The sequence below is a fragment of the Sesamum indicum genome, linkage group LG7 (genome assembly GCF_026168435.1).
Source record: "Sesamum indicum cultivar Baizhima isolate 11 linkage group LG7, ASM2616843v1, whole genome shotgun sequence".
In the NCBI taxonomy this organism is placed as follows: Eukaryota; Viridiplantae; Streptophyta; class Magnoliopsida; order Lamiales; family Pedaliaceae; genus Sesamum; species Sesamum indicum.
In genome coordinates, this window is record NC_142663.1 from 8315467 (window position 1) to 8336946 (window position 21480).

Consider the following 21480-nt stretch of genomic DNA (forward strand, 5'->3'; position numbering starts at 1 on the left):
GCTTTGGATTTTTATGTTGAAGTTGAAATTATTGCAATGGGAATCAGTGAGTACTTTGTCACAGAAGCAATTTACTCTTCGCAGTTTGAAACAGCTGAGGCTAATAGATTTTTATAATTTTATAAAAATACCATTAATCAAAATGAGAAAAATATAAACGTAATCATATATTTTGAATTTGTGTTTTTTTTTGTGTTCTGGAGATAGAAAAATAAAAACAAAGATAAGTAAGTGTGATGATGATAGATGGTATGTTTGAATTGTGTTTTGAGATAATTTAAAGAAGTGATGTAGGTTTGATGTTGGAATTTGGGAAACAAAAATAAATTGTTCATTATCAAATCATATCTCTTTTATTTATATTTTTATATTAAATATGTATATATATAATATATTATATGTTTAATGTTGTATTTTTGGAAGACAAAAATTACTTTTTATTGTCAAATTATGTCTCTTTTATATTATATATATTGTTATATAGAAAGTCGAAAAATAAAAAAATACCCAGATAAGGTGTAAAAATAAAAAAATAAATATTGAGTATGTTTTATCTTGTTTCAAAAAATAAGAAAACATGAATCCAAACATAGTGCATGCTTTCCATATTTGATTTATTTCCTCCTAGGAATGGCAACGATGTGGGTGCTGAGTTTGATCGGACGCCCCATCCCAACTCGGACCTACCCCACCCGACTCGACATTTGTTGGATCTGAAACTTTCGTCCCGTCTAAAACTCACCTCAACCCGCTCTAACTCTAGACACAACGAGCGTAACTTGTAGAATGCGATTAATATTTTTTTTATTTCAAAAATAAAAAAATTATTATTTATAAACATATAATAAAATATTATATTAAACTCGACTTATCTTACAGATATATGTATTAAGTAAAAATTAAAAATTTATATTAATTAAATATATTTATATACAAAATAGATTGGGTCAAGAGCCAGACTCTCTGATCCAAATTTAAACCCAATAGTTTGAATTCCAACCCGTTGTATTTGCAACAGGTTCCTAACCTACCTACTCTATTTACCATCCCTACCTCCCCCTAATAATTAAAATATTTATTTATAAAATTCAAATATTAATAATTAGACGTCATCTGGAGTTGGGCCACACTCCCATTTGGTCAAACCCAAGCCTGCAGCCCACTATGCACTGCCCTCCCTCTGAAATGACCAATATACCCTCAACAGTGATATTCTACATATAAAAAGTGCTGGACAGTGATCTGAGAAGGTGAAAGAATGAATGAGGCATCAGAGAGGCTATGGGATTTCTTCAAGGGTGGTTGCCCCCCTCTGCTTTGCCTATGATTTCGTTGTTCCACCAACAGCCCTTTTACTTTGGGAAAATTGCAATTTCACTCCCCTGTGTTTTAGGGATAATTACACTTTACCCCCTCCGTGAAGTATGCGCTGTACTACTCTACCAATCGCCACCACCTATGCTCTGCGTCGGTGATGTGTGTATGTGTATGTATGTGTGTGTGTGAGACAGAAGGCTATGATGATTTCGGTATTTTTCTGGCGTGAAATGATGGAGCAAGTAGGGCAAATCCGGCCCGTATCTTGGCGGGGCAACCCGGATGGCAGGTCCACTTTTGCAACCGGTGTTTGCAGCCATGGCGGGTTCGCTTCCTCTTGCCCCATCTCGGTTCCAGATCTGAGCCTCCATTCCCCTTTCATGATTGTTCGTTTTTCAAATTGGGTTTCGCAATTATCAAAATTTCGTGGGCTTAATTATTTTATTATTATAAAAACAAAATTATATAAATATAATTTATTAATAATATATAATAAAAATATGTGGAGTGGTGGAGAAAAATATATATTTTTTTAAAAATACACGATATGGATCCCATCCACCACGTGGATTGAATTCAATATTATTATTTTTTTATTTAATTTTAATTTTTATAAAATAATTATATTCAATTAATTTTTAACAATATTTTTAAATAAAAAAAATTATAATGTTAAAATCGTATTAATTTTAAAAATATAATAAACTATATAAACTTAATAGTGTATATTTTTTTATATAATTTTTTAAAAAATATACTATTGCTTATCAATAATGTAAATTGCATTAATACTCAAAATTTAAGTCATATCAATCCTCACCGAACACTTTTAAAATTAACAATATATATTAATTTTATAACAATTAATAAGAAATTGTATTAATTGTACAATGAACTATTATATTTGTATAATATATTGTATTTTTATACAATTAATATAATTTTAATATATTATTTTTTTTTGAATTTTAATATGTTAAAAATTAACAGAACGATTGAACCACGCTTTGGGAAAATAATAGGAGGATGAGCTTTTAAAGAGTGTCGGTGAAGGTTGATGTTACATAAATTTTGGGTCTTAATGCAATTTATATTGTTAATAAGTAATATTTTGGGTTTTCTCTTTTTCTTTTTTTGAAAAATTGAAAATAATTATCTTTTTTTTATCCAGAAGAAAATAATTATCTTGCAGACTGTTGTGGGTCTAATTTCATGGATTTATTTACATAAAGCAATTCTTTTCTTTTTTTTTTTTTTAAAAAAAAGAGGTTTATAATTACCGTCAGCAGAAAAATCTTGAAAAAAGATGCAAAATCATAAAGAAAAGAAAAATAAAATCGCCAAAGAGCTGCACTTTTCCTTAAAAAAAAAAAAAAGAAAAAAGTTAGATTAGTATGTGTTAAGGTAATTTAGTATTTTTTTAATGATTCGAAAAATAATTAGATATTAGTTTAGTATTTTTTTCAATTAATTCGATAATTATTACGTAATTTAAGAAATGCTTATATGGTATATAGACTTTAAAATACGGTTGGAATTGGGGTTGATAGGCCTCCAAATCGACGTTCCTCGGTCAGACCTCCAAATGGGCCTTCGTGTGGGCTTCTGGCCAGACGTTCACGTAAATAACTTAGATGGGTGGAGGCTATTGCGGAAAAGGGGATGAGTAGTTTTCCAGCAATTAGGATTTTATTTGTTGCAGTCTTGTCAGGCTAATCAACTTTCCGAGTCCCACAACAGGATCGTGGGGTATCAATATCACTATTGAACATAAATTTATGGGATAATTACGTTATTATCGTCTAAAATTTTGTGTAATTATATATAAATTTTTTATTGTTTGAAAATTACATTTTGTATACTTGAGGTTTGTTTTCGTCTGATAAATAAGTCATTTCATTACTTAGAATTTATTGGATTGGCTCATATATTAATGAAAAAATTGAATGAATATTAATGTTTATTCTTGATTGATTTAATATTGATTTATTGTAGGTCAAATAAGTTTTTTCGGACTAAATTACTCTTATGATGTTGAGATATACATCCTCACATACATTAATGCGTGAAGACGTATGAGAATAACTTGGTTATAAAAAAATTTATTTGACCTGCAATAAGTCAGTAATAAATTAATTGAGGGTAAATATATATATATATATATATATTTGTTAATATTAGCAATTTCGGTTAATTTTGACTTATAGAGGGATTTATCTGTTAGATGGAAACTAATCTAAAAAATGTTAGATGTAATTTATCAAATTACAAGAGATTTAAGTATAATTACACCAAATATCAGAAAATGAGAGTGTAATTATCCTTAAACTCATCCAACATCACACAATAATTCATTTCGTTTTAACAACGAAATATCATATTAATAACTCCAAGATTTTATAATTTTTAAATAGAATGCAATTATTGAGTAATTCAAAATACACTTCTTAGATAATTAGTAGTGTTAATTACAAGTAAATCTTTTTTAAAAATAGAAAATTACACCTTTTTTAAAAATTATTTAAAAATTACACTAAAATAAGGCAAGTAGGTGAAAAACACGGCGATGTCTCTCTTCTCTCACTAAAATCGAATCATATTATTCTCATATTTCTATAAATTGAAGCGAAATAAAATTAACACAAAGAATCATGTCTTTCACAAGTGAATCAAGTAGGTGAAATGCTACTATTAATAAAATGTTCAATTTTTTTCCAATAAAAAATACTTAACAGCAATATGTTAGACACGTGACTTATATCATTAAATTATAGATAAAAAAGTACACAAATATTAAATATAACTCCTTAAACTGCATAAATATGCATATAATTACATCAATTTCAAGAAAATATCATGTAATTTATCCCTTCCATATAAGGTGGCCGACCAGGGCTGCCCCTCTTGCCCGTGGACTCAACCACTCCAGTTCCCGAGGCCTGTAAAAGGATGGGCAGACGAAAAACACCACCACCAACACATCTCCCACATTTAAGCCCAAAGGCAGTGATGAAGAATGAGAGGCAGCTGAGAAGGGAAGAATGAGGATTACAGGGGGGCTTGGGGTTCTCAAAGGGTGGTTGACCCCTCTCTGTACTTCCTGTGATTTCACCCCATTTATTCGGGTCAGAATAGCAACAACAACAGCCCTTGATCAAAAATAAACAAAGAAAGGGAAATTAATTATTGTTTAGGGTTGCGCTTTGCGCCCCTTCTTCGATCATACTGCATACATATGTCTGTCATTCATCTTCCGTCCGCCTGCTGTTATCTATCAAATAAAGGGGGCTGTGATGTGCTTGTTGCTTCTCTCTAGGCTGCTGAATCAGGTCATAGAGAAACAAACTGGCCCGTATCTTGGCGGGGCGACCCGGATGGCTTGTGGTTCATGCAAACGGTGATATTCGCAGCCATGGCGTGGCCAATTTCTCTTGACCTGTTTAGAAACTGCAGATCTGAGCCTCTGTTGATTCAAGATCCTGGAATTTTTGTTTCTTATTTTTATTTTCTTTTTTAAATTAATTAATTAATTTATTTTGTTTAAGTAATTATTTAACACTTATTATTATCCCACTATACTATCCACATTTTTCTTTTTACATATTTGAATTTTCTTTCATCCGCTTTTTTCTTTCTATTTTATTTTACTTAATTACATTTTGCTAAAAAGTTGTAAATTTAATAAATATGTTATATATATATATAGTGTATTTGTACACGGATCGAGTGCATGTTCGTGTGACTAAATTTTATATTATTATTGTTTAATTTCTTGTAGAGTGTGTTTTTTTATTTTAATTTTTTAAATGTGTATTCAAGAAATAGGCCATCTGGAATTAGATGAAATAACATGCAATCGTGGCTGAAAATATTTGGGAAGCCTGGTTTTAGTTCCAAAAGTTACTTTTTCAGTTTGAGGGGGTATTTGTTTCTACAATAATATTAAGTGTTGGGTAGATTTAATTTATGTAATATTATGTGGTGGAGTATGATTGTTGTAATAATTTTTGTTAGATATTGTTATTCGACTTGAACGATTGTAATTGATTTATTTTAATTAATAATAATTCATCGCTCTCACTTAAAACAAAAAAAAAAAAGATTTAGAGAGTGTTTGCGGGAGGTTTTCAAAAGCACGTTTTAGCTTTTAAATTAAAAAAAAAAACATTTCTGAGTTGTTTGGATTGCCAATTTTTACTTTTGAAATCGCTAAAACCAAATATTCTAAATGAAAGATTGGTTGTGTCGTACGGAGAAACTGATGCATCACAACCCTATTTTATGTGGGGTAATTTGTTTAATTATAATTAGTAAATTTATCAGTTTGTAGTAAATAAACAAATTATTCCCCTTTAAAAAATAGCAATTTATAGCTATGTTTTTTTTCAAAAAAAAATAATTTACCTTATTTAAGAAAATATAAAAGGGTAAATTATTGTAATTTAAAAAATATTGGGATGAATTGCTATCACAGAAAGATTACTTACATTTTTTTCTATATTTATTAATTAAAGCAAATTAATAATTAAATCGAGTTTACGTTGACGACGCAGTCATGAAAATCCAGAAGCAACAAAGACGCTCCCCATGCGCGGCTCATGTTGCATAGCCTCCTCCGCAACTTGTTTGATGGCCGGCAGAGCTTGCGGGCATATTTCGTTGTAAAAATTGGGGTCTAGATCTAAAGGACTTGAAATGGTGATATAATCAGTTTGTGATAATTGAAAATTCTTACTTAAATCAAATTCGATCGAGTCAAATCAATTACAGAGTAAGTATGACATTCTTGTCAAGTGATTGGTTATTTTTTTAAAACTATACACCGGTAAGTGTATCACACTTGTTATATAATTAGTTCAGATTCAATTAAATCCGATCTGAGTTAGAATTTTCCAATAATAACATGATTAAGGTACCAAGATATATAGAAGTAGAATTTTGAACCCATTTTCTGCTAAAAAGAAGTGCAATAATCTTGTAGGTGATGGTAATTATAAGGATCCATATACAATATAGGGCTCATTTGGTTCATACGATAGGATTAGGTGTGATGAGATTGCGTGGGATGAGAAATTGAATGATAATTAATCCCAACTTCTATTATATGATTTAGAGTATTTTATCTATGATATCTTATGTGAGAATATAATATAGTATTTAGTTGAAGAGATTATAAAGTAAAATTAATTATTAAAAGACTATTAAGGGTATCCTTTTCTAAGTTATTTTTATTTTTATATTGTAGCTTGTGAATAATTAAAAAACTAACAATAATAATCTCTAAATTATTTGTTGAAATAAAAATTTTAAAATAAAATTAATTTGTGGATCAATATTTCATTTTATTTCTCATAAGAAACAGAAGTTCTAAATTCACATGTAATTTGACAACTATTCAGAACTCAAATATTTTTGAAAAAAATCCCAAAAAATAAAGTAATATTTATATTATATTTTATTATTTAGTTACTATAATTTGAAATATGAATTTTTTAATCATTCAAAAAAAGAAAGAACTCTGAGGGTTGTTTTAGACGAATCATCTCATATTGTTCATAGTAAGAAGATTAGATGGAAAGAAAAAGGGAGAGAGAGAGAGAGAGAGAGAGAGAGAGAGAGAGAGATACAACCCTTTCTAACCCACAATCTTAGCCGAAGCGCTTCTAGCAGGCGTTAAAGTATCCAATCTTTCCAAATAAGATGGAATAGGGGACCCATAAGAATATTTGGACAAATTTTATGCTAAAATTAATTGGTATGACTTGCGCGATGTCACCTACTGCAAGGTCTTCCGCACTACGCTCTCCAAGTGCGCTCTAGCGTGGTTCAACAGTAGCCCAGGAACTATATCCAGCTTCAAATAGTTGACCTAACGTTTCATGCATCACTTCTCCATGAATAAGAAAGTAAAAAAAATGGCTGCATATTGGTTTACCATTCGCTAGAGAAAAAATGAGCAGCTAAGAGATTATATTCAAAGGTTTATAGAGATAGTACATGAGGTGCCACATGTCAACTATGAGTTGTTGGCCAACATTATTCAACAAAATTTGCTACTAGGAAGATTTAAAGAATCTATAGCCAGAAAACCCCCTAGCTCTCTAGAAGACTTGCTAATGCAATCATAAAAATATATTAGAATTAAGGATATCCAATGTTTCAGACACTTCCTTTAACATCAAAAGGAAGGGCAGAGAGGAAGAGAAAGAGCCAAAGAAGAAAGAAGAACACAAACACCTGGAGCCGATAGGGTTCACGCACTACACCCACTAAATGCACCCAGAGGTGAAATATTAGTTGTGGCGGCGCAACAAGGGTTGATTATCAATAGACAAGAAAAATGAAAGACAATCCCAAAAGGTTAGTGTCCAACAAATATTGTCGGTTCCACCGTGACATGGGGCATTCAACTGAGGAATGTCATCACCTCCAAAATGAGATTAAAAAACTGATCCAGCAGGCACACTTGAAGGAATATGTCAACTATTACCACACCCAATTTGACTGCGGGCCGAGTGAGCCACTTCAAGAGCTAACATCAAATTCAATTCCTCATGACGATAATATTAACACAGTAGGAGTCATCCCATGACCTTAAGAGGACCAGCAGGAAGAGACTTTCTCTCCATGAAAGAGGGAGCTTAAGTTCGCGTAGCGGAAAAAAGTAGTTTTTGGTTATTCACTTATAATAGAAGAAAGCGTGAGGAGGAGCACAACATACTCTTCTCCCCTTTTAACTTCCCCTAAGACTTTGTAATTCAAACTTAAATAATGAAACTAATTTTCCTATCGAAGTTTAAAATTTTTCAGTTGCGGAGATCCTCAGAGTTTTGAGAGGTTCCTTGAGGCAACAAAGAGTTGCCCCAGGGGTTCGATTGAAACTTCTCTAAGATCCTCCCAAATAATGTTGGCCTCGTATTGCCCCCCTTTTAAAGTTGGTAAAAAAATTAACTTCGATGCATAAACAAAAACATTCATTGAGGCAACACTCGACAAAAATAAGTCATAAGAGAACAAAACAACAACTGAATAGGTGTCATGACTATATTTAAATATGGAATATTGACAATTTAACATACCGAATTTCCAACCATATAAGTCAAATAAAAAACCATCCCAAGTATAAAATAACGCCGAGTTAAATGCTAAAATTTTTGACCATATGAGTCGGGAGAAAATCACCCCTTGAAGCAACATACTGCCGAGTGTACATGCCAAAATATATGGCCATGTGAATCAGAAGAAATTCATCCCAAGTACTAAATATCGAATTACATACCAAAATTTTCGACCAATTGAGTCGTGAGAAATCATCCCTTGAGGCAACATACTAATGAGTTACATGCCAAAATGTCTGACCATGTGAGTCAGAAGAAATTCATCCCAAGCACTAAATGTCGAATTACATACCAAAATTTTTGACTATATGAATCATGATAAAATCATTCCTTGAGGCAACATCTGTATAATTTTAAAAAAAAATATAATAATAATTAAAAAAAAGTTTTGCTCCATCTTCCCAGGGACTTGGGGGCTTCGTCACTACAAGTAAGAGTTGTCTACTCTTCTTGGCCCATCTTAAAGCCGAGAAGAGGCGAACCCTCTAAAATTTACTCCCCAAGTACGGATAAAATAAAAATACCTTCCACCATTGATAGAGGAAGATAATTTAGCGATCGATCGCCATGTTCCACAACGCATGAAAATTCTCTAGTGTAATGGGGGATCTTATCTCTTGAAAACGACATCGAAATCCCTCAAAACACATGAGAGAATTCAATTAAAGAATGATTGAAACAAATGCCATTACTCTGAGTAGCCTCTATTAAAAGAGAGTGAGAGTAAAAAATAATAAAAAATAATTGATAGTTGAAATCTTCACTTTTAAACCTTTTAACCTGGGTTCAAAACCCAACAAACGCGACATTATGCCTCCTCCCAAAGTCGAGAGCACCTCCTTGAGCTCCAACACGCAGACTCAAGCATCCCAACTAGTCGCGGTTCACCACCACCTCCTCCCCATCATCTGACCCAACGACTTGGGCACCTTCAATAATAGTATTATGCTTGGGTCATAACTTTTGGACTTGTTAACTTGTTCAATATTTGACTTAATAATTGTCTAAACTAAATCAAACGCTAAACACTTCTTGTGTTGTCTTACTCTCGGATGACTTACTCATCCCAATAACTCATTGAGAGTTGGAGTAGGGGAGCTATGTGATGTATATGTTGGTATATTCATTTATTTACAAGGGTAAAAAAATAATTTTTTATATACAAGTCACATAATAAATACATATAGCCTACTACATCATAAAACTCTCAGTACCACTATAAATATGTCATATATTATTTTTAAACTAAGTTACTATATATTGATTTGACAATTCATAACCCACTCTCTCTCAAAAATTTTCTCTCTAAACTTAATTTCACTTAATAAATTGTTATGCCGAGGATAAAATTCTCGTTTCATCCTTTCATCAAAATCACAATTATATCACTATTATTTGTAATTACTCGATTAAACTTGAATACAAGTACATATCAATTATAAACGTAGGAAATTACAAAAGCTTAAAATTTGAATGAGTGCTACGAATTGATTGTTGTATTGTCTAACTAGCACAAACAACTAAAATAGGCCTTATTTTATTACAAAATATAATTAGATACTATAGCGAATTAACTATTAAAATTCTAAAATATTAAATATGTAAAAGTGTAAATTTGATTTGATTATTGTTTCATTATCCAAATCATTTGGACACTCCAATATTAATTTTGAATATATAATTTTTAAAAATAGAGAGGGTTTTTCCCTCTTAATCCATGAATTACGTGGGCTAAAAGTCTGCCTGAAAAGCCCAAATTGTTGAATTTGGGATTAGACTATCCTAGTTTTATCCCAAATAGTTGGATTATAATGAAATATTTACACTGCAGCCCTCAAAATTAGAATGATAATTGCATATTTGCCCCAAAACTAGAAATATAAGGAGAGAGTCATTAGGCATGTTTCAATTTCCAGGATTCAAAGAAACTACATCAGCTCAGAAGACAAGAATGAGGGTTACAGAGAGGATGCTGGGTTTTTCGAAGGGTGGTTGCCCCTCTCTCTAAGCCCCGTGATTTCTTCGATTCAACTCTAAGAAAGTGCCAACAGCCCTTGAAAAGAAAATATGAAGTAGAAATAATAATTATCCCTTGTTTTCAAATGAAGCCTCTGTGCTGTACCTGCAATTAGCGTGTGTTTGTCGATTTGACGGTGGTGGTGGTGGCGGCGGCGGCGGCGACGGCCGTGGCTTATGATGTTCGACGTATTAGAGGCTGTGATGATTTTTATTGATTCTTTCTGAGCTGATGAATCGGGCATAGAGAAAACCCAGCCCGTATCTTGGCAGGGCGACCCGGATGGCCTGCGATTTTAGGTCTTTTTTCCTTTTAATCGCATGCAACCGGTGGCTTTGCAGCCATGGCGCGGCCGCATTCTCTTTGCTTGAGTTCAAGACAACAGATCTGAGCCTCCTTCAATATTTTTTCTGGGTTTTTATTTTAAACCTGTATAGTAAACTTTGGTAAATTCTCAGGAATTGGAAATGTGGTATTTTATAAAGAAAAAGAAAATAGATTTTTTGTACTTTTTATATATACTTCTACAATTAAAAGTTCTGTTTTTTCTCTGGTAGAAGAATACGTTATTTTAATAATTCTCAGAAAGAATTTATTCTTTGTCAACGAAACAGGGAGAAGGAAGAAACGCAATGATGTTTTCTTGCAGGGAAAGGGAAATGAAGGAAGAAATTTACATGCAAGCAAGAATCCGAGGCTCAGGTAGACTTGTATCATCAGAAGAAATGGTAGCTTGTTCCGCCATGGCTGCGGAAATCAGTTGCCTAACTGAGATGGGACAAAGAGTAAAACTACACTAAGCCCATCACACCGGCCATCTGATCTTGCCAAGCCAAGCTACGGATTTGATCAAGATCTGATTAGGAGAATGATGCGATCATCAAAGCCTCGACATTACAATCTTAACTTGAAGGAATTTGCTCTGGCAATATCGACTTAGCAATAGATAACAAGAAAAAGATAGCAGAAGGGTTCTTGGTGTTTCCCTTTCTCTTCTTGTTCCTCTTCGTTTGTAAGGAAAATGTAGAGAAATCGTGTATCATTTGAGCAACACTTTGTGCAGAAACAGCAAAAACCCTCATCAGTAATGAATGAAACCTCTTTCCCATTCCAAGATTGTTTTTGGGAAACCGAGAAAGTGGAACTTGATAGCCTGCTTTGACCCTAGTGGTGGAGAAACGGAATGGTGAAGAGTGGAGGTGCAGAGGTTGTTCTTGTCATTTTGTATTGTGTGTCATCCTTTTCACTGTTACTTTATCAAGAAGAGAAAGGACATTTGCAAGCAAGAGTGAGATTTTTGTTCCCAGTGCAGACTGGGAGACTGTTGCATAAATTCAAGATACAGAGATCAGAATTCTTATTCTATCCGTGATACTAGTATTTGGGCCACGTCCAATTAATCATCAAGTACGGATTGGCAGGAATGGAATTCATTTTACCACACATGTAAAGTGTTCACATTCAGTTTCATTGAAAAACAAACTTTATAACATCTATGTAAACTTTTCTATTTTCTCGAAAGAGAGTGAAAATCGGTAACTTTTTCATGTCTTGATGAATCTAAACTTGCCAAAACTGTGAAATCCATGTTGATGAGTTCAGTCTAGTCCTCAAATAAGTCCGACTATGATCAAGATTTAAGCTCACCGCGTCAACTTTGCATTCCAACTTGCCCATCTCCTCCTTCAAAGAATCTGCTCAGTACAGAGCAAACACAAATGTGCAAATCATACTTTGGTTGAAATAATTCCACACTCATAATCACCGACGCAGAATGCAATACGGTGGACTTTAGAGAAAGGATAGAAAGGAAATATGTGCAGCAGTCCCGTATCATTCTAATTCAGAACAAAGAATAGAAAATTTTCAGTCTCACAAGAACTCTCCACGTTATGTTCCAACAACGAACAAATGAATAATACTTCAGCAACTCTTCTTCTTCTCTTCTGTTTTTGTACTAATATTTCCTCTCTTAGTTATTAATTTTTCTTCTATTTCTGATTTCTTCTCAACACACAAGCATCAAGATCTGGACGAAGAAAAAACCCTTTTGCAAGAAAATAGAAAAGACATGCATTTGTACAAGGAACTGAGGCTCAGATTCGCCTTTTATCATCAGAAAAAAGAAGGGGCTAAACCCGCCATGGCTGCAAAAACCAGTGGCCTAATGAGACGGGAACCGAGTAACATAACCCAGAACCCATCTCACAGACTCTCTGATCTTGCCACGCCAAGATACGGGTCCGCTCAAAATCTGATTTTTTGCTTCGAAAAATCATCACAGCCTCGCACATCGACGCCGATTAGGGTTTAGGGTTCCAGAAAAAAGCAGTAGAAAAACGGGGAAATTGCTCTAGCATAATCATCATTTCCATCATCTATCACAAGGGCTGTTGGATTTTTGCTTGCGACTAAAAAGTCGTAAAATCATCGGCGGCTGATTCGCACAAAGAGGGGCAACCACCCTTGAAAGAACCCCACCTCATGTACGAAAGCAGGGGCCTCATACTTAAACTAATGAGATATAGATAGCTCTTCCGGGCTCCGCCTGCTATTTATAATCCCATTTCCCTTGCTTGTCCGCTTCATTTTCGGTTTTCACATTTTCAAAATAGGATAAATTATACGAGTGATATCGTATAAATATATTAAAATATTTTTGTAAAATTATAGTATATTTTTTTAAATTATAATTGTAATTACAACTATATATCTTTTTTTTTCGGTGAAATTTTATACAAATAAACTCTAAAATATATTATACTAATATTCTGTCAGAAATATACTTATAATTTTATAACGATCAAATGATGTTTGTGTAATTAAAATTAACTTTAAGAAATATCAATATAATTTAATTATAAAAATATGTGAACAATTAAATTATTAATTAGTTGTGTGTGTTTATTATTGATTAAAATAATGTGTCTGCATAATTAATTAAAATTCAGGCATACTTATTGTTTTTTGAAGCATAAATATATGAATAGATAAAATAAACATTCAAGGAAATACAAAATATTGTTGAGAGAAAAGAAAAAGACGGGAAATTTTAGAAGAGAACAAAAATTCAAAATTGAGAATAGAGAGAAGAAGGGAAGTCGAATAGATAAGATGGAAAAGAAAAACAAAAAAAGGATAGTCAATTATTAATACACCTTATTTTAATAATCGTTTAATAACTAGCTCAATTCATTAATTTTTATTTATTTTTTATGAAAAACTAATCAAATTGTCTTTTACGGACCATGAATTATGATTTTATTTGTTTTGATTTTTTATCTAAACTAAGTGGATAATTTTTAAAAATTTTCACCCACCTAAACCCCCCCCCCCCTTTTTAAAATTATTTTAATCTTTTAGAAAAATAAAAAGTACAACAAGAGTAAAGTTGTGTACTTCATACCTCCATCCAAGTATTACATAATTCCATCAAATATTTTGGGGGAATTTTCAAACAAAAAAGAATATTCATAATTATGCCAGCTTTAGGGGAGCTCGTTGCAATTTACTCAAAAAGTTGTTATAAGCAAGTAATCATCATACACTTCTCGAATAAGTATAACTGATGTGAGCAAAAAATTGCTCATTTGCGTATATCCACCTTGAGGTCTTTGGACATAATTTTTCATAAGTTTTGAAACGAGAACCTGCAAAAAAATATTAGTATTCCAATATTCAAGTCAGTAAATAATTATTAAATATTAAAATACTAGAAAAGTATATCAACTTTTTAAGCTATTATTTACTTATTTACTATAATGATTTACCAATACAGTAAAACCTCTATAAATTAATAAACTCTCTAAAATAATAAAAATCTTCCGGTCCCGACTTGGGCCTTTGTAAAAAATCATCAAATTCGATAAGATAATAAGATAATAATTTTTCAGAAAATTCCTTTATAAATACTAGGTCCCATTAAAACTCTAAATTAATAATTCATAAATATTACAATTATAAATATTATGGTAATTTGCTAAAATATGAAGTCTGTAATGCTTTACGCATTTGATCATCCATGGATGATTTTACGATGCCTTTTAAATGAGAAGACATGGTGGGTTGTTATGAATTATATTATTTTCATATTGAGATTTATATAGTATATGTTTCATTCAACATGTATGAATATATTTAATTGACTATAATAGTTATTTAAGTGCAACAAATTAATGTAAACATGTATATTTAAGTAATTTCAATGAATTGATACATGCGTCTATGAATATAATAGTTAATTGTATACAATGAATTGATATTATACATAAATATATTTAATTAGTTACAAAGAATTGATTGATGTATGAATATAATCAATGAAACATATATAAATTCATTTATTTTTAATACATATGTACTAAATTTGTTGAATCTAAAAAGTCTCTCTTTTAATTAATAAAATATTAATTTATCGATAAATTAATATATCTCTAAATTAATAAAATTTCATGGTCCCAAAGTTATTAATTTATAGAGGTTTTACTGTATATGTATTTAAAACAAAAATAATAATGTTATTTCATTATGTTTAAATTTTAAAGCTTAAATTATTTTACTTATTTTTTAAAATAAACTACATATAATATATATTCCACGATATAAAATATATATACATAAGTAAGTTAACCGTATATATAAATTATATATGTTTATATAGCGGCCCATCGCCACCTGACAGTTGAGCGATGGTGAGACCGCCCAACGCAAAAAGTAGCGACAACTATCTGAGCGACGACAACTCGCGTTAAATTTGGGCAACCGCAGTTGCCCAGAACAATGACATCGTCGTTGTCATATATATATATACTATATGTATAATATATATATATGTAATTATGTATATAAATAAAAAAGATAAATATGAATTTTAAATTACTTACAGTTTAGACCATTCCGTTTTCACTATTGAAGATCAATAATTGTTAAAAAAATGATATAACTAGTACAAATTTAAGTTTAACGCCATTAATGATAATAAACAGAGGGAGGGAGCGGGAAAGTGTGCATTATTTAGAAAAACAAAGGGTTTTTTTTTTTTTAACCTATTTCACTATATACATACAGCTAATTTCACAACATAGAGGGATTTTATATAATTTACTCCAAAAAATAAAAGAATAAATTGTATTCCCTACAATATAAAACACTACGGCTAAAAAATCATGATAAATTAATACTATCTACCACAGTCAAGCAAAGCCAATATGAAAATTTAAATTCTAACCACTGATAACCAATACTCATCATGTGGCCCAAACATTTACCATATTTTTTAGCTATAACTAATATTTTGGCATTGCTTGTAGTAACAATGATTAATAGTTATTGTGCAATCATGGTTAATTAGTGTACATGATAAAATAACCGTAACCGAATGACATATTTCTTCTAGTAATCCCTGTTTATATGTACATGCAATCTGGTAATTCAGTATTATGTACGGTATGTATATTTCTCAATAATGTCTCAAGTGCTTTTCGGAAACATCGCATACACACTAGCGTTGTAGTTACAGCTCCATGCCCCAATTAGCTGCCTCGCTTACTCTATGTAAAGACGGTCAAAAGCGCCACAATTGCTGCTAAGATGAAACCTTCAGCACCAACAGTTACCGAACTAGTTGAAGACGATTTTGCAGCCGGAGGTGGAGGCGCAGATGGAGGTCCGCTCGTGGGAGCAGAGCCTGCAGCTGACTGAGTAGGCATATTCTTGGCTATAGCAGGCAATGGTGGATCAACCACATCTGCGGTACTGAGGAGAGGCGGTTCAGTTATCGGAGGTGGTGCTACGTACAGATAACCTGGTTCCACTGGTTTTATAACGTATGGGGATCCCTGGGTAGCACAGGAGGACCCTGAAGAATTATAAAACTTTGTCAACACAAATTTTTGTTCGGTCATCATTAAACAAGAAAACAAAGGAGGTAAATTATACTCACGGACAAACATATTTGCAGTGGCCGGGTAGTCTGTCACGAAGCCATCAACTTTTAGGGCATTGAAGGTTGCTAGCTCGACGTAAGGATCAGATAAATAGTCGAAGATCAAGTTCTCGAATTCATCCTTTAGAATTCCAACGTATACCGAGATGTTAACAGCATGAAATGCTGGGATGGTATTGGTGAAATTCTGGCAAAAATTGTCAATAGACATCACAACAGCGTCTCTGTGCACGAAAACTGCATCAGCGTATTTCTTGACCTCCTGTGCTACTTGAGCAGGTGCACCACTTATCGGCTGATAGATGTAAAACACCCTCTGGTAACTTGGGTTGTCTTTGAACTTCAAGAGAACTGAGCTGTCATCTGATTGGATATGAACCTTCTGCTTAGGTTCCTTATCGAGCGTGGCATTGCTAAGTGCCGATGAGACTGTACCCACAATGTCAAGGTTCTTTTGTGACGCGAGGTAAGCTGCATTCTGAGGTCAAAATATAGGTGTTAGAATATGCAATTGGGAGCAGCAAAGCATGTGTAAGGAAATCTTTATGCATGAAATTTGTTTGTGGACGCTGGAAGAATTCACCTTTATTTTTATGTATATTCCAGCTACGGCCTTTTGTTTAGCAAGCTCCAAGAACTCAGAAAGGGTCACAAATTTCCCACTATTCTTGTGTGCAGGGTTTCTAGCTAGCTCGTTTTCGAAGGTACTCTCAATTTGTGCTGAAATATTATGTAATTAAAAAGGAACATGTTTCAACATGAACAGGTGAATAGAAAAATGGACAGATCAAGTGTAGCAGACTCTGCAGTCTTTGAAAAGCTTACGCTTCAAAGATTGGATTTCGCTCCACGTGAGGTCGAAAGAAAAAATTCCATCGCGTTCTTGAATTTCTGGAACCTTGGTAATGCGATCCATGAACATAGTGGCTGCAGTAGTAGTTTTCAAAATGTCTGCTCTATCTGAGCAGAAGGCCATGCCATCTTTAGACAGTTGAACGGAGCAATCGATTATATCAGCACCATCATCTATTGCTTTCTGATAGGCGAGATCACTTGACCCGGGGTAATCACCGCTAGCTCCATTATGTGATATGATTAAAGCTGATTGTGCAAAGGAAAACAACATCATATTTGATATGAAATAGTAATGATACAAATCGTTTTTCTCCTCAAGGAAAGAGTTAAGAGGTATGTTCCTTACTTGGCATTGTCCTGGAGGCATTCTTGTTCGGGTTTAGGCATCCTATGATCAGAAAGAGCAGATCACTAACATGATGAAAAGGGACAACAAGAGACGAAAAGTGCATAGTAAAGTCATTTAACAAATAGTCTAATACCAATTGCTTCTGAAGCAGTTGAAGGGAAATCCGACAACACCCCATCAACAGCAAACTGAGAATTATCGAAAAACTGTAGGTACTCTCGTGCTGGATCAAAGCTATAATTGTAGCTTAAAAAGTTATCATTTGCAAAGCCAGAAGCATACACGGAAAGCCCTTCTCTGTGGGCATCTTGCACCAGGCTTGTCGAGGGCTGCAAAACACGAGCATTATTGACAGGCCAAATGTATTCTTTTGGTATGAGAATTCCAGACGCGAATGACTTGATCATGGCGAGATCCTTAACAAGTGAACCATATGTTTGTTTCGTGGTTGGTTCTACTGCTGGCTCCGCAAGAATCGTGAAGATGAGGTTCGTTTTGGCGTTTCCGATCTTTGGTTTAATAGACCTCAAGAAACCAATCTCCGGGGATGAAATGAACTCTGGCAGAGGGTGGAATTTCTCTAGGAGATAAGCTTCGGGATTGATTTTGTGTTTCTTATAGAACATGTCATACTGCGACCACCATCCGATCAGGAGAGTTATTTATCTTTCGTGGTGTACTAGTATATCTGTTATAGCAGAAATTACGAAACATAACAAAATATAAAACAGTATACCAAAGAGACAAACCTCAATATTCAACCAAAGTCTTGTAGGCTTCTTGAACTTGTCTTCTGTAATTTGTAAAGGTTTCACGATAGGAGCACCATCGAAAAATCCTTGCCTAGTGAAAATGTTTTGCTTCACTGTGGATAAGAACATAACACCACCGTAAACAGCATACTAAACAAGGGCAATGATGTTAAACGAGCTAAAACAATGCATTTTCATCACTTGTACATGAAACGAACACGGCCCAGAACATAATTGAGGTAGAGTACTTTCGTTATTTCACAACTTACATGTCACGTTACGCAAAATGAAATCGATGGTGTAATCCAATCCGAACCATCCAGTGACGTCTTGTCCGTTTATGTTGTAAGTCTTTGTTCCTTTAGGATCTAGACCATCAATATTTGTTGTATTCTGAAGATTTATGCTTGAGATACAGAAACCGTCACTGTCCTTTGAGAACTGCAGATTGCAATAGAGAATTGTTCCAGGGATGCTACTTTCAGTAGCTAAGTCATAGGCAGCAAGGCAGGAGTCAGGATAAAATCCCGAGTATCCACCAGATGCTATGACCTCAGGCTGACCACCTGCAGATAGGATAATTCAGCATTTTCGATAATTTATCGTTCTTCTTGTTAGTTCTATACAAGTGCAACTGAGTAATCCTACCATGTAGAGTCATCCATTTCCTTTGAGGAGGCGGCTTCCCAACGCCGTGTCGAGCTTCAATTGTTTGAAACAAACAGATAGACAATAGTAGATATCCAATCATTTTTCTCCTCAAACTGAAAAACCAGAATGAATTCGTTACGAATGTCCTAACCAGAAGCAGAAAACCAAGAGGACAATTCCATAGGAATTATAACATGTTCCAAATGCATGTTCATAGTTTATTCCAATATTGCATGAAAAACAATGGTGTTTGATTATTCTTATCCAGCTTTTTACACGGCTAATTGCATTAAAACCTCCCCCTAAACAAAAGAAACAGCAACAACACTCCTTAGGATTGCCCTTTTTCCAAAAGTTTAAGGGGTAGAATTGCTTGCAAAATCCACATTATCAAGACAGTTTTCTCAGTTTTTAGCAATGGAAACTGAAAAAAACCATTGGAACGGCTTGCTTTTGTCCATTATAAATAACCATACCTCAAAAACCATGGAAAACCAATACTATCTACACGGCTACCAAAATCCATGCAAAAATTTAACTTTGAATAACAGTCAATCAACGTTTTGTTATGATTTCAGCTATAGCTTTGTCCGTAGAAACATCAGCGAATAGCCCTTGTCGAGCATCAACATTTCACCATGATTTTTTACTTTTTCTATTGCGTGCATGCATCTAATCATGGAAAATTTTCTAACAACATAAATAGGAATCAAAACCATACAATGTTGATTATAATTGGATTGACATTCAAGAAAAAGCCAAATCAGGGATCAAGAAATTATGAACAGAAGAAGTAAAGAAGAGGGAAGACATCCCATCAAACTCACATGATATATAGAGGGTCTCAAATGGAGAAGAGTGGCATTCCCGGTTAAGTTTATGGGAGAAAAACAAATAAGGGAAACTGCAAAGGAATGTGAGAGGGGTGGGAGAAAGTGTAAAGGAAAATAAAAGAGGGAAAAGAGGAAGGGAATGTAAATTGCGCATTAATAGCTCCAACACATATTCCTCGGATTAATAGCTGGTCCATGCATTAAGTTTTTGCGATGTCCATTTGGACTCATTCCCTCTTTCTTGGATTGGGAGGTCAAAACTCTTAACATTGTACTTTTAACGTTTCTACGACATTAATTCAGGGGGTGTACTTGTGTTGTCTTTTTCCTTCTTCTAGAAGACACTAAACAATTCTAACTTCCCTCCCCTTTGCTGTGTTCTTTAACTCGTGTAATTTGACACTGTTTTTCATGTTTTGGACTGATAATTATTGTATATTTTGCTTGTATTACTTTACTAATTTTAAGAGGATAATTAATTATCTAGTTTTGTTTTATCTATGACTTCGAAGCATCTCATTCTTTGGGGGTGTTGGGCTTTGGACTTCGAAAGAGAACAGAACTAAGCGCTGGCTGAATATTTGAGTTCTATGATCTATAAATGAGGGTAAAATCCTTCAAAATGTGAATTTACATTTGCCGGATGGAAGACGGCAAGAACAATGTAGTTTAAATGCTTCTTTTTATAAATACTGGCCATTATAATATGTTATTCATGTGTGTATATAATAAATATAATTGCATTTACACTACTTCACTTATTGTTCTATTACACAAACCAACCTTGCCTTTTTAAAAATTACATAAACCATTCCTGACAGCCTTGAAAATCCATAAAAGTGATCTTGTTAACTCGATCAAACTTTAATTTAATTTTCAATGGCATAAATGCCCTCGGGGATGTTTTATAATTTACCAAATGGTAGAGGGGTGTCAAAATAATGTTTATGAGAATGAATAATATGACCCCATATAATTTTTTTATTATTTATAAATTTTTAATTTAAATTTAAATTATTTTATTATCTGTATTTTATTGAATCTGTATGTAAAATTATACCTCTTAACAATTAAAATATTAAATTATTTAATTAATATTAATAAAAATTAGTTTATAGGCTTATAAATTTAAATTAAAAAATTATCACATTCGTATAAATTATTTTTAATTCTTAAAGATTTATTTTTTATTTTTTTTTATAACTAGGTTTTATTAAAATTAATAAATTATATATATGTATATATGTTTGAAGAATATAAATGTATAAATATGTATATAATTGGACATATATATATATATATATATATATTTATACATATATTTTGATGGCGAATGATGGGTAGAGGAGGGTGAAAGGCAGGGTGCAAGTGAGGCGAGGCCATAGGCCTCAATGGGGCGGTGGGAGCGAAGGCACAGGCAGGAATTGACAGTGGACATGGCGATAGGGTTGGGAAGGAATAATTTTTTTAAAAAATAATTTAATATGATTTATATAAATTGCATAAATTATTTTATTATAATTTATTAATTTTAATAAAATTTAATTATAAATAAACATAGATGATAAATAATCTTTTTATTTTATTAATTCTAAAAAATTATAAAAGTATGATAATTTTTTAATTTAAATTTATAATCTAGTA

At 32.8% G+C, this 21480-nt stretch overlaps 1 protein-coding gene and 2 long non-coding RNA genes across 3 annotated transcripts; 1 reads left to right on the forward strand and 2 right to left on the reverse strand.

Annotated features, from left to right (window-relative positions):
- Positions 1 to 10315: 10315 nt before the first annotated feature.
- Positions 10316 to 13047, reverse strand: LOC110012299 (uncharacterized). Its single transcript, XR_002287398.2, has 2 exons — positions 11130 to 13047; positions 10316 to 10881 (listed from the first exon to the last, which is right to left on the reverse strand). It is a non-coding gene; the product is annotated as an uncharacterized LOC110012299 (long non-coding RNA).
- Positions 10760 to 11738, forward strand: LOC148787528 (uncharacterized). The gene is made up of 2 exons (XR_016066320.1): positions 10760 to 10898; positions 11067 to 11738. It is a non-coding gene; the product is annotated as an uncharacterized LOC148787528 (long non-coding RNA).
- A 2553-nt stretch (positions 13048 to 15600) lies between the features above and the next one.
- Positions 15601 to 19961, reverse strand: SVL4 (SHV3-like 4). The gene is made up of 10 exons (XM_011085707.3): positions 19831 to 19961; positions 19001 to 19116; positions 18622 to 18918; positions 18350 to 18465; positions 17734 to 18232; positions 17598 to 17639; positions 17222 to 17497; positions 16980 to 17116; positions 16394 to 16874; positions 15601 to 16309 (listed from the first exon to the last, which is right to left on the reverse strand). The coding sequence occupies exons 2-10, from the start codon at positions 19101 to 19103 to the stop codon at positions 16002 to 16004; spliced, it is 2259 nt and encodes a 752-aa protein (XP_011084009.1). The 5' UTR covers positions 19104 to 19116; positions 19831 to 19961; the 3' UTR covers positions 15601 to 16001.
- Positions 19962 to 21480: the final 1519 nt, after the last annotated feature.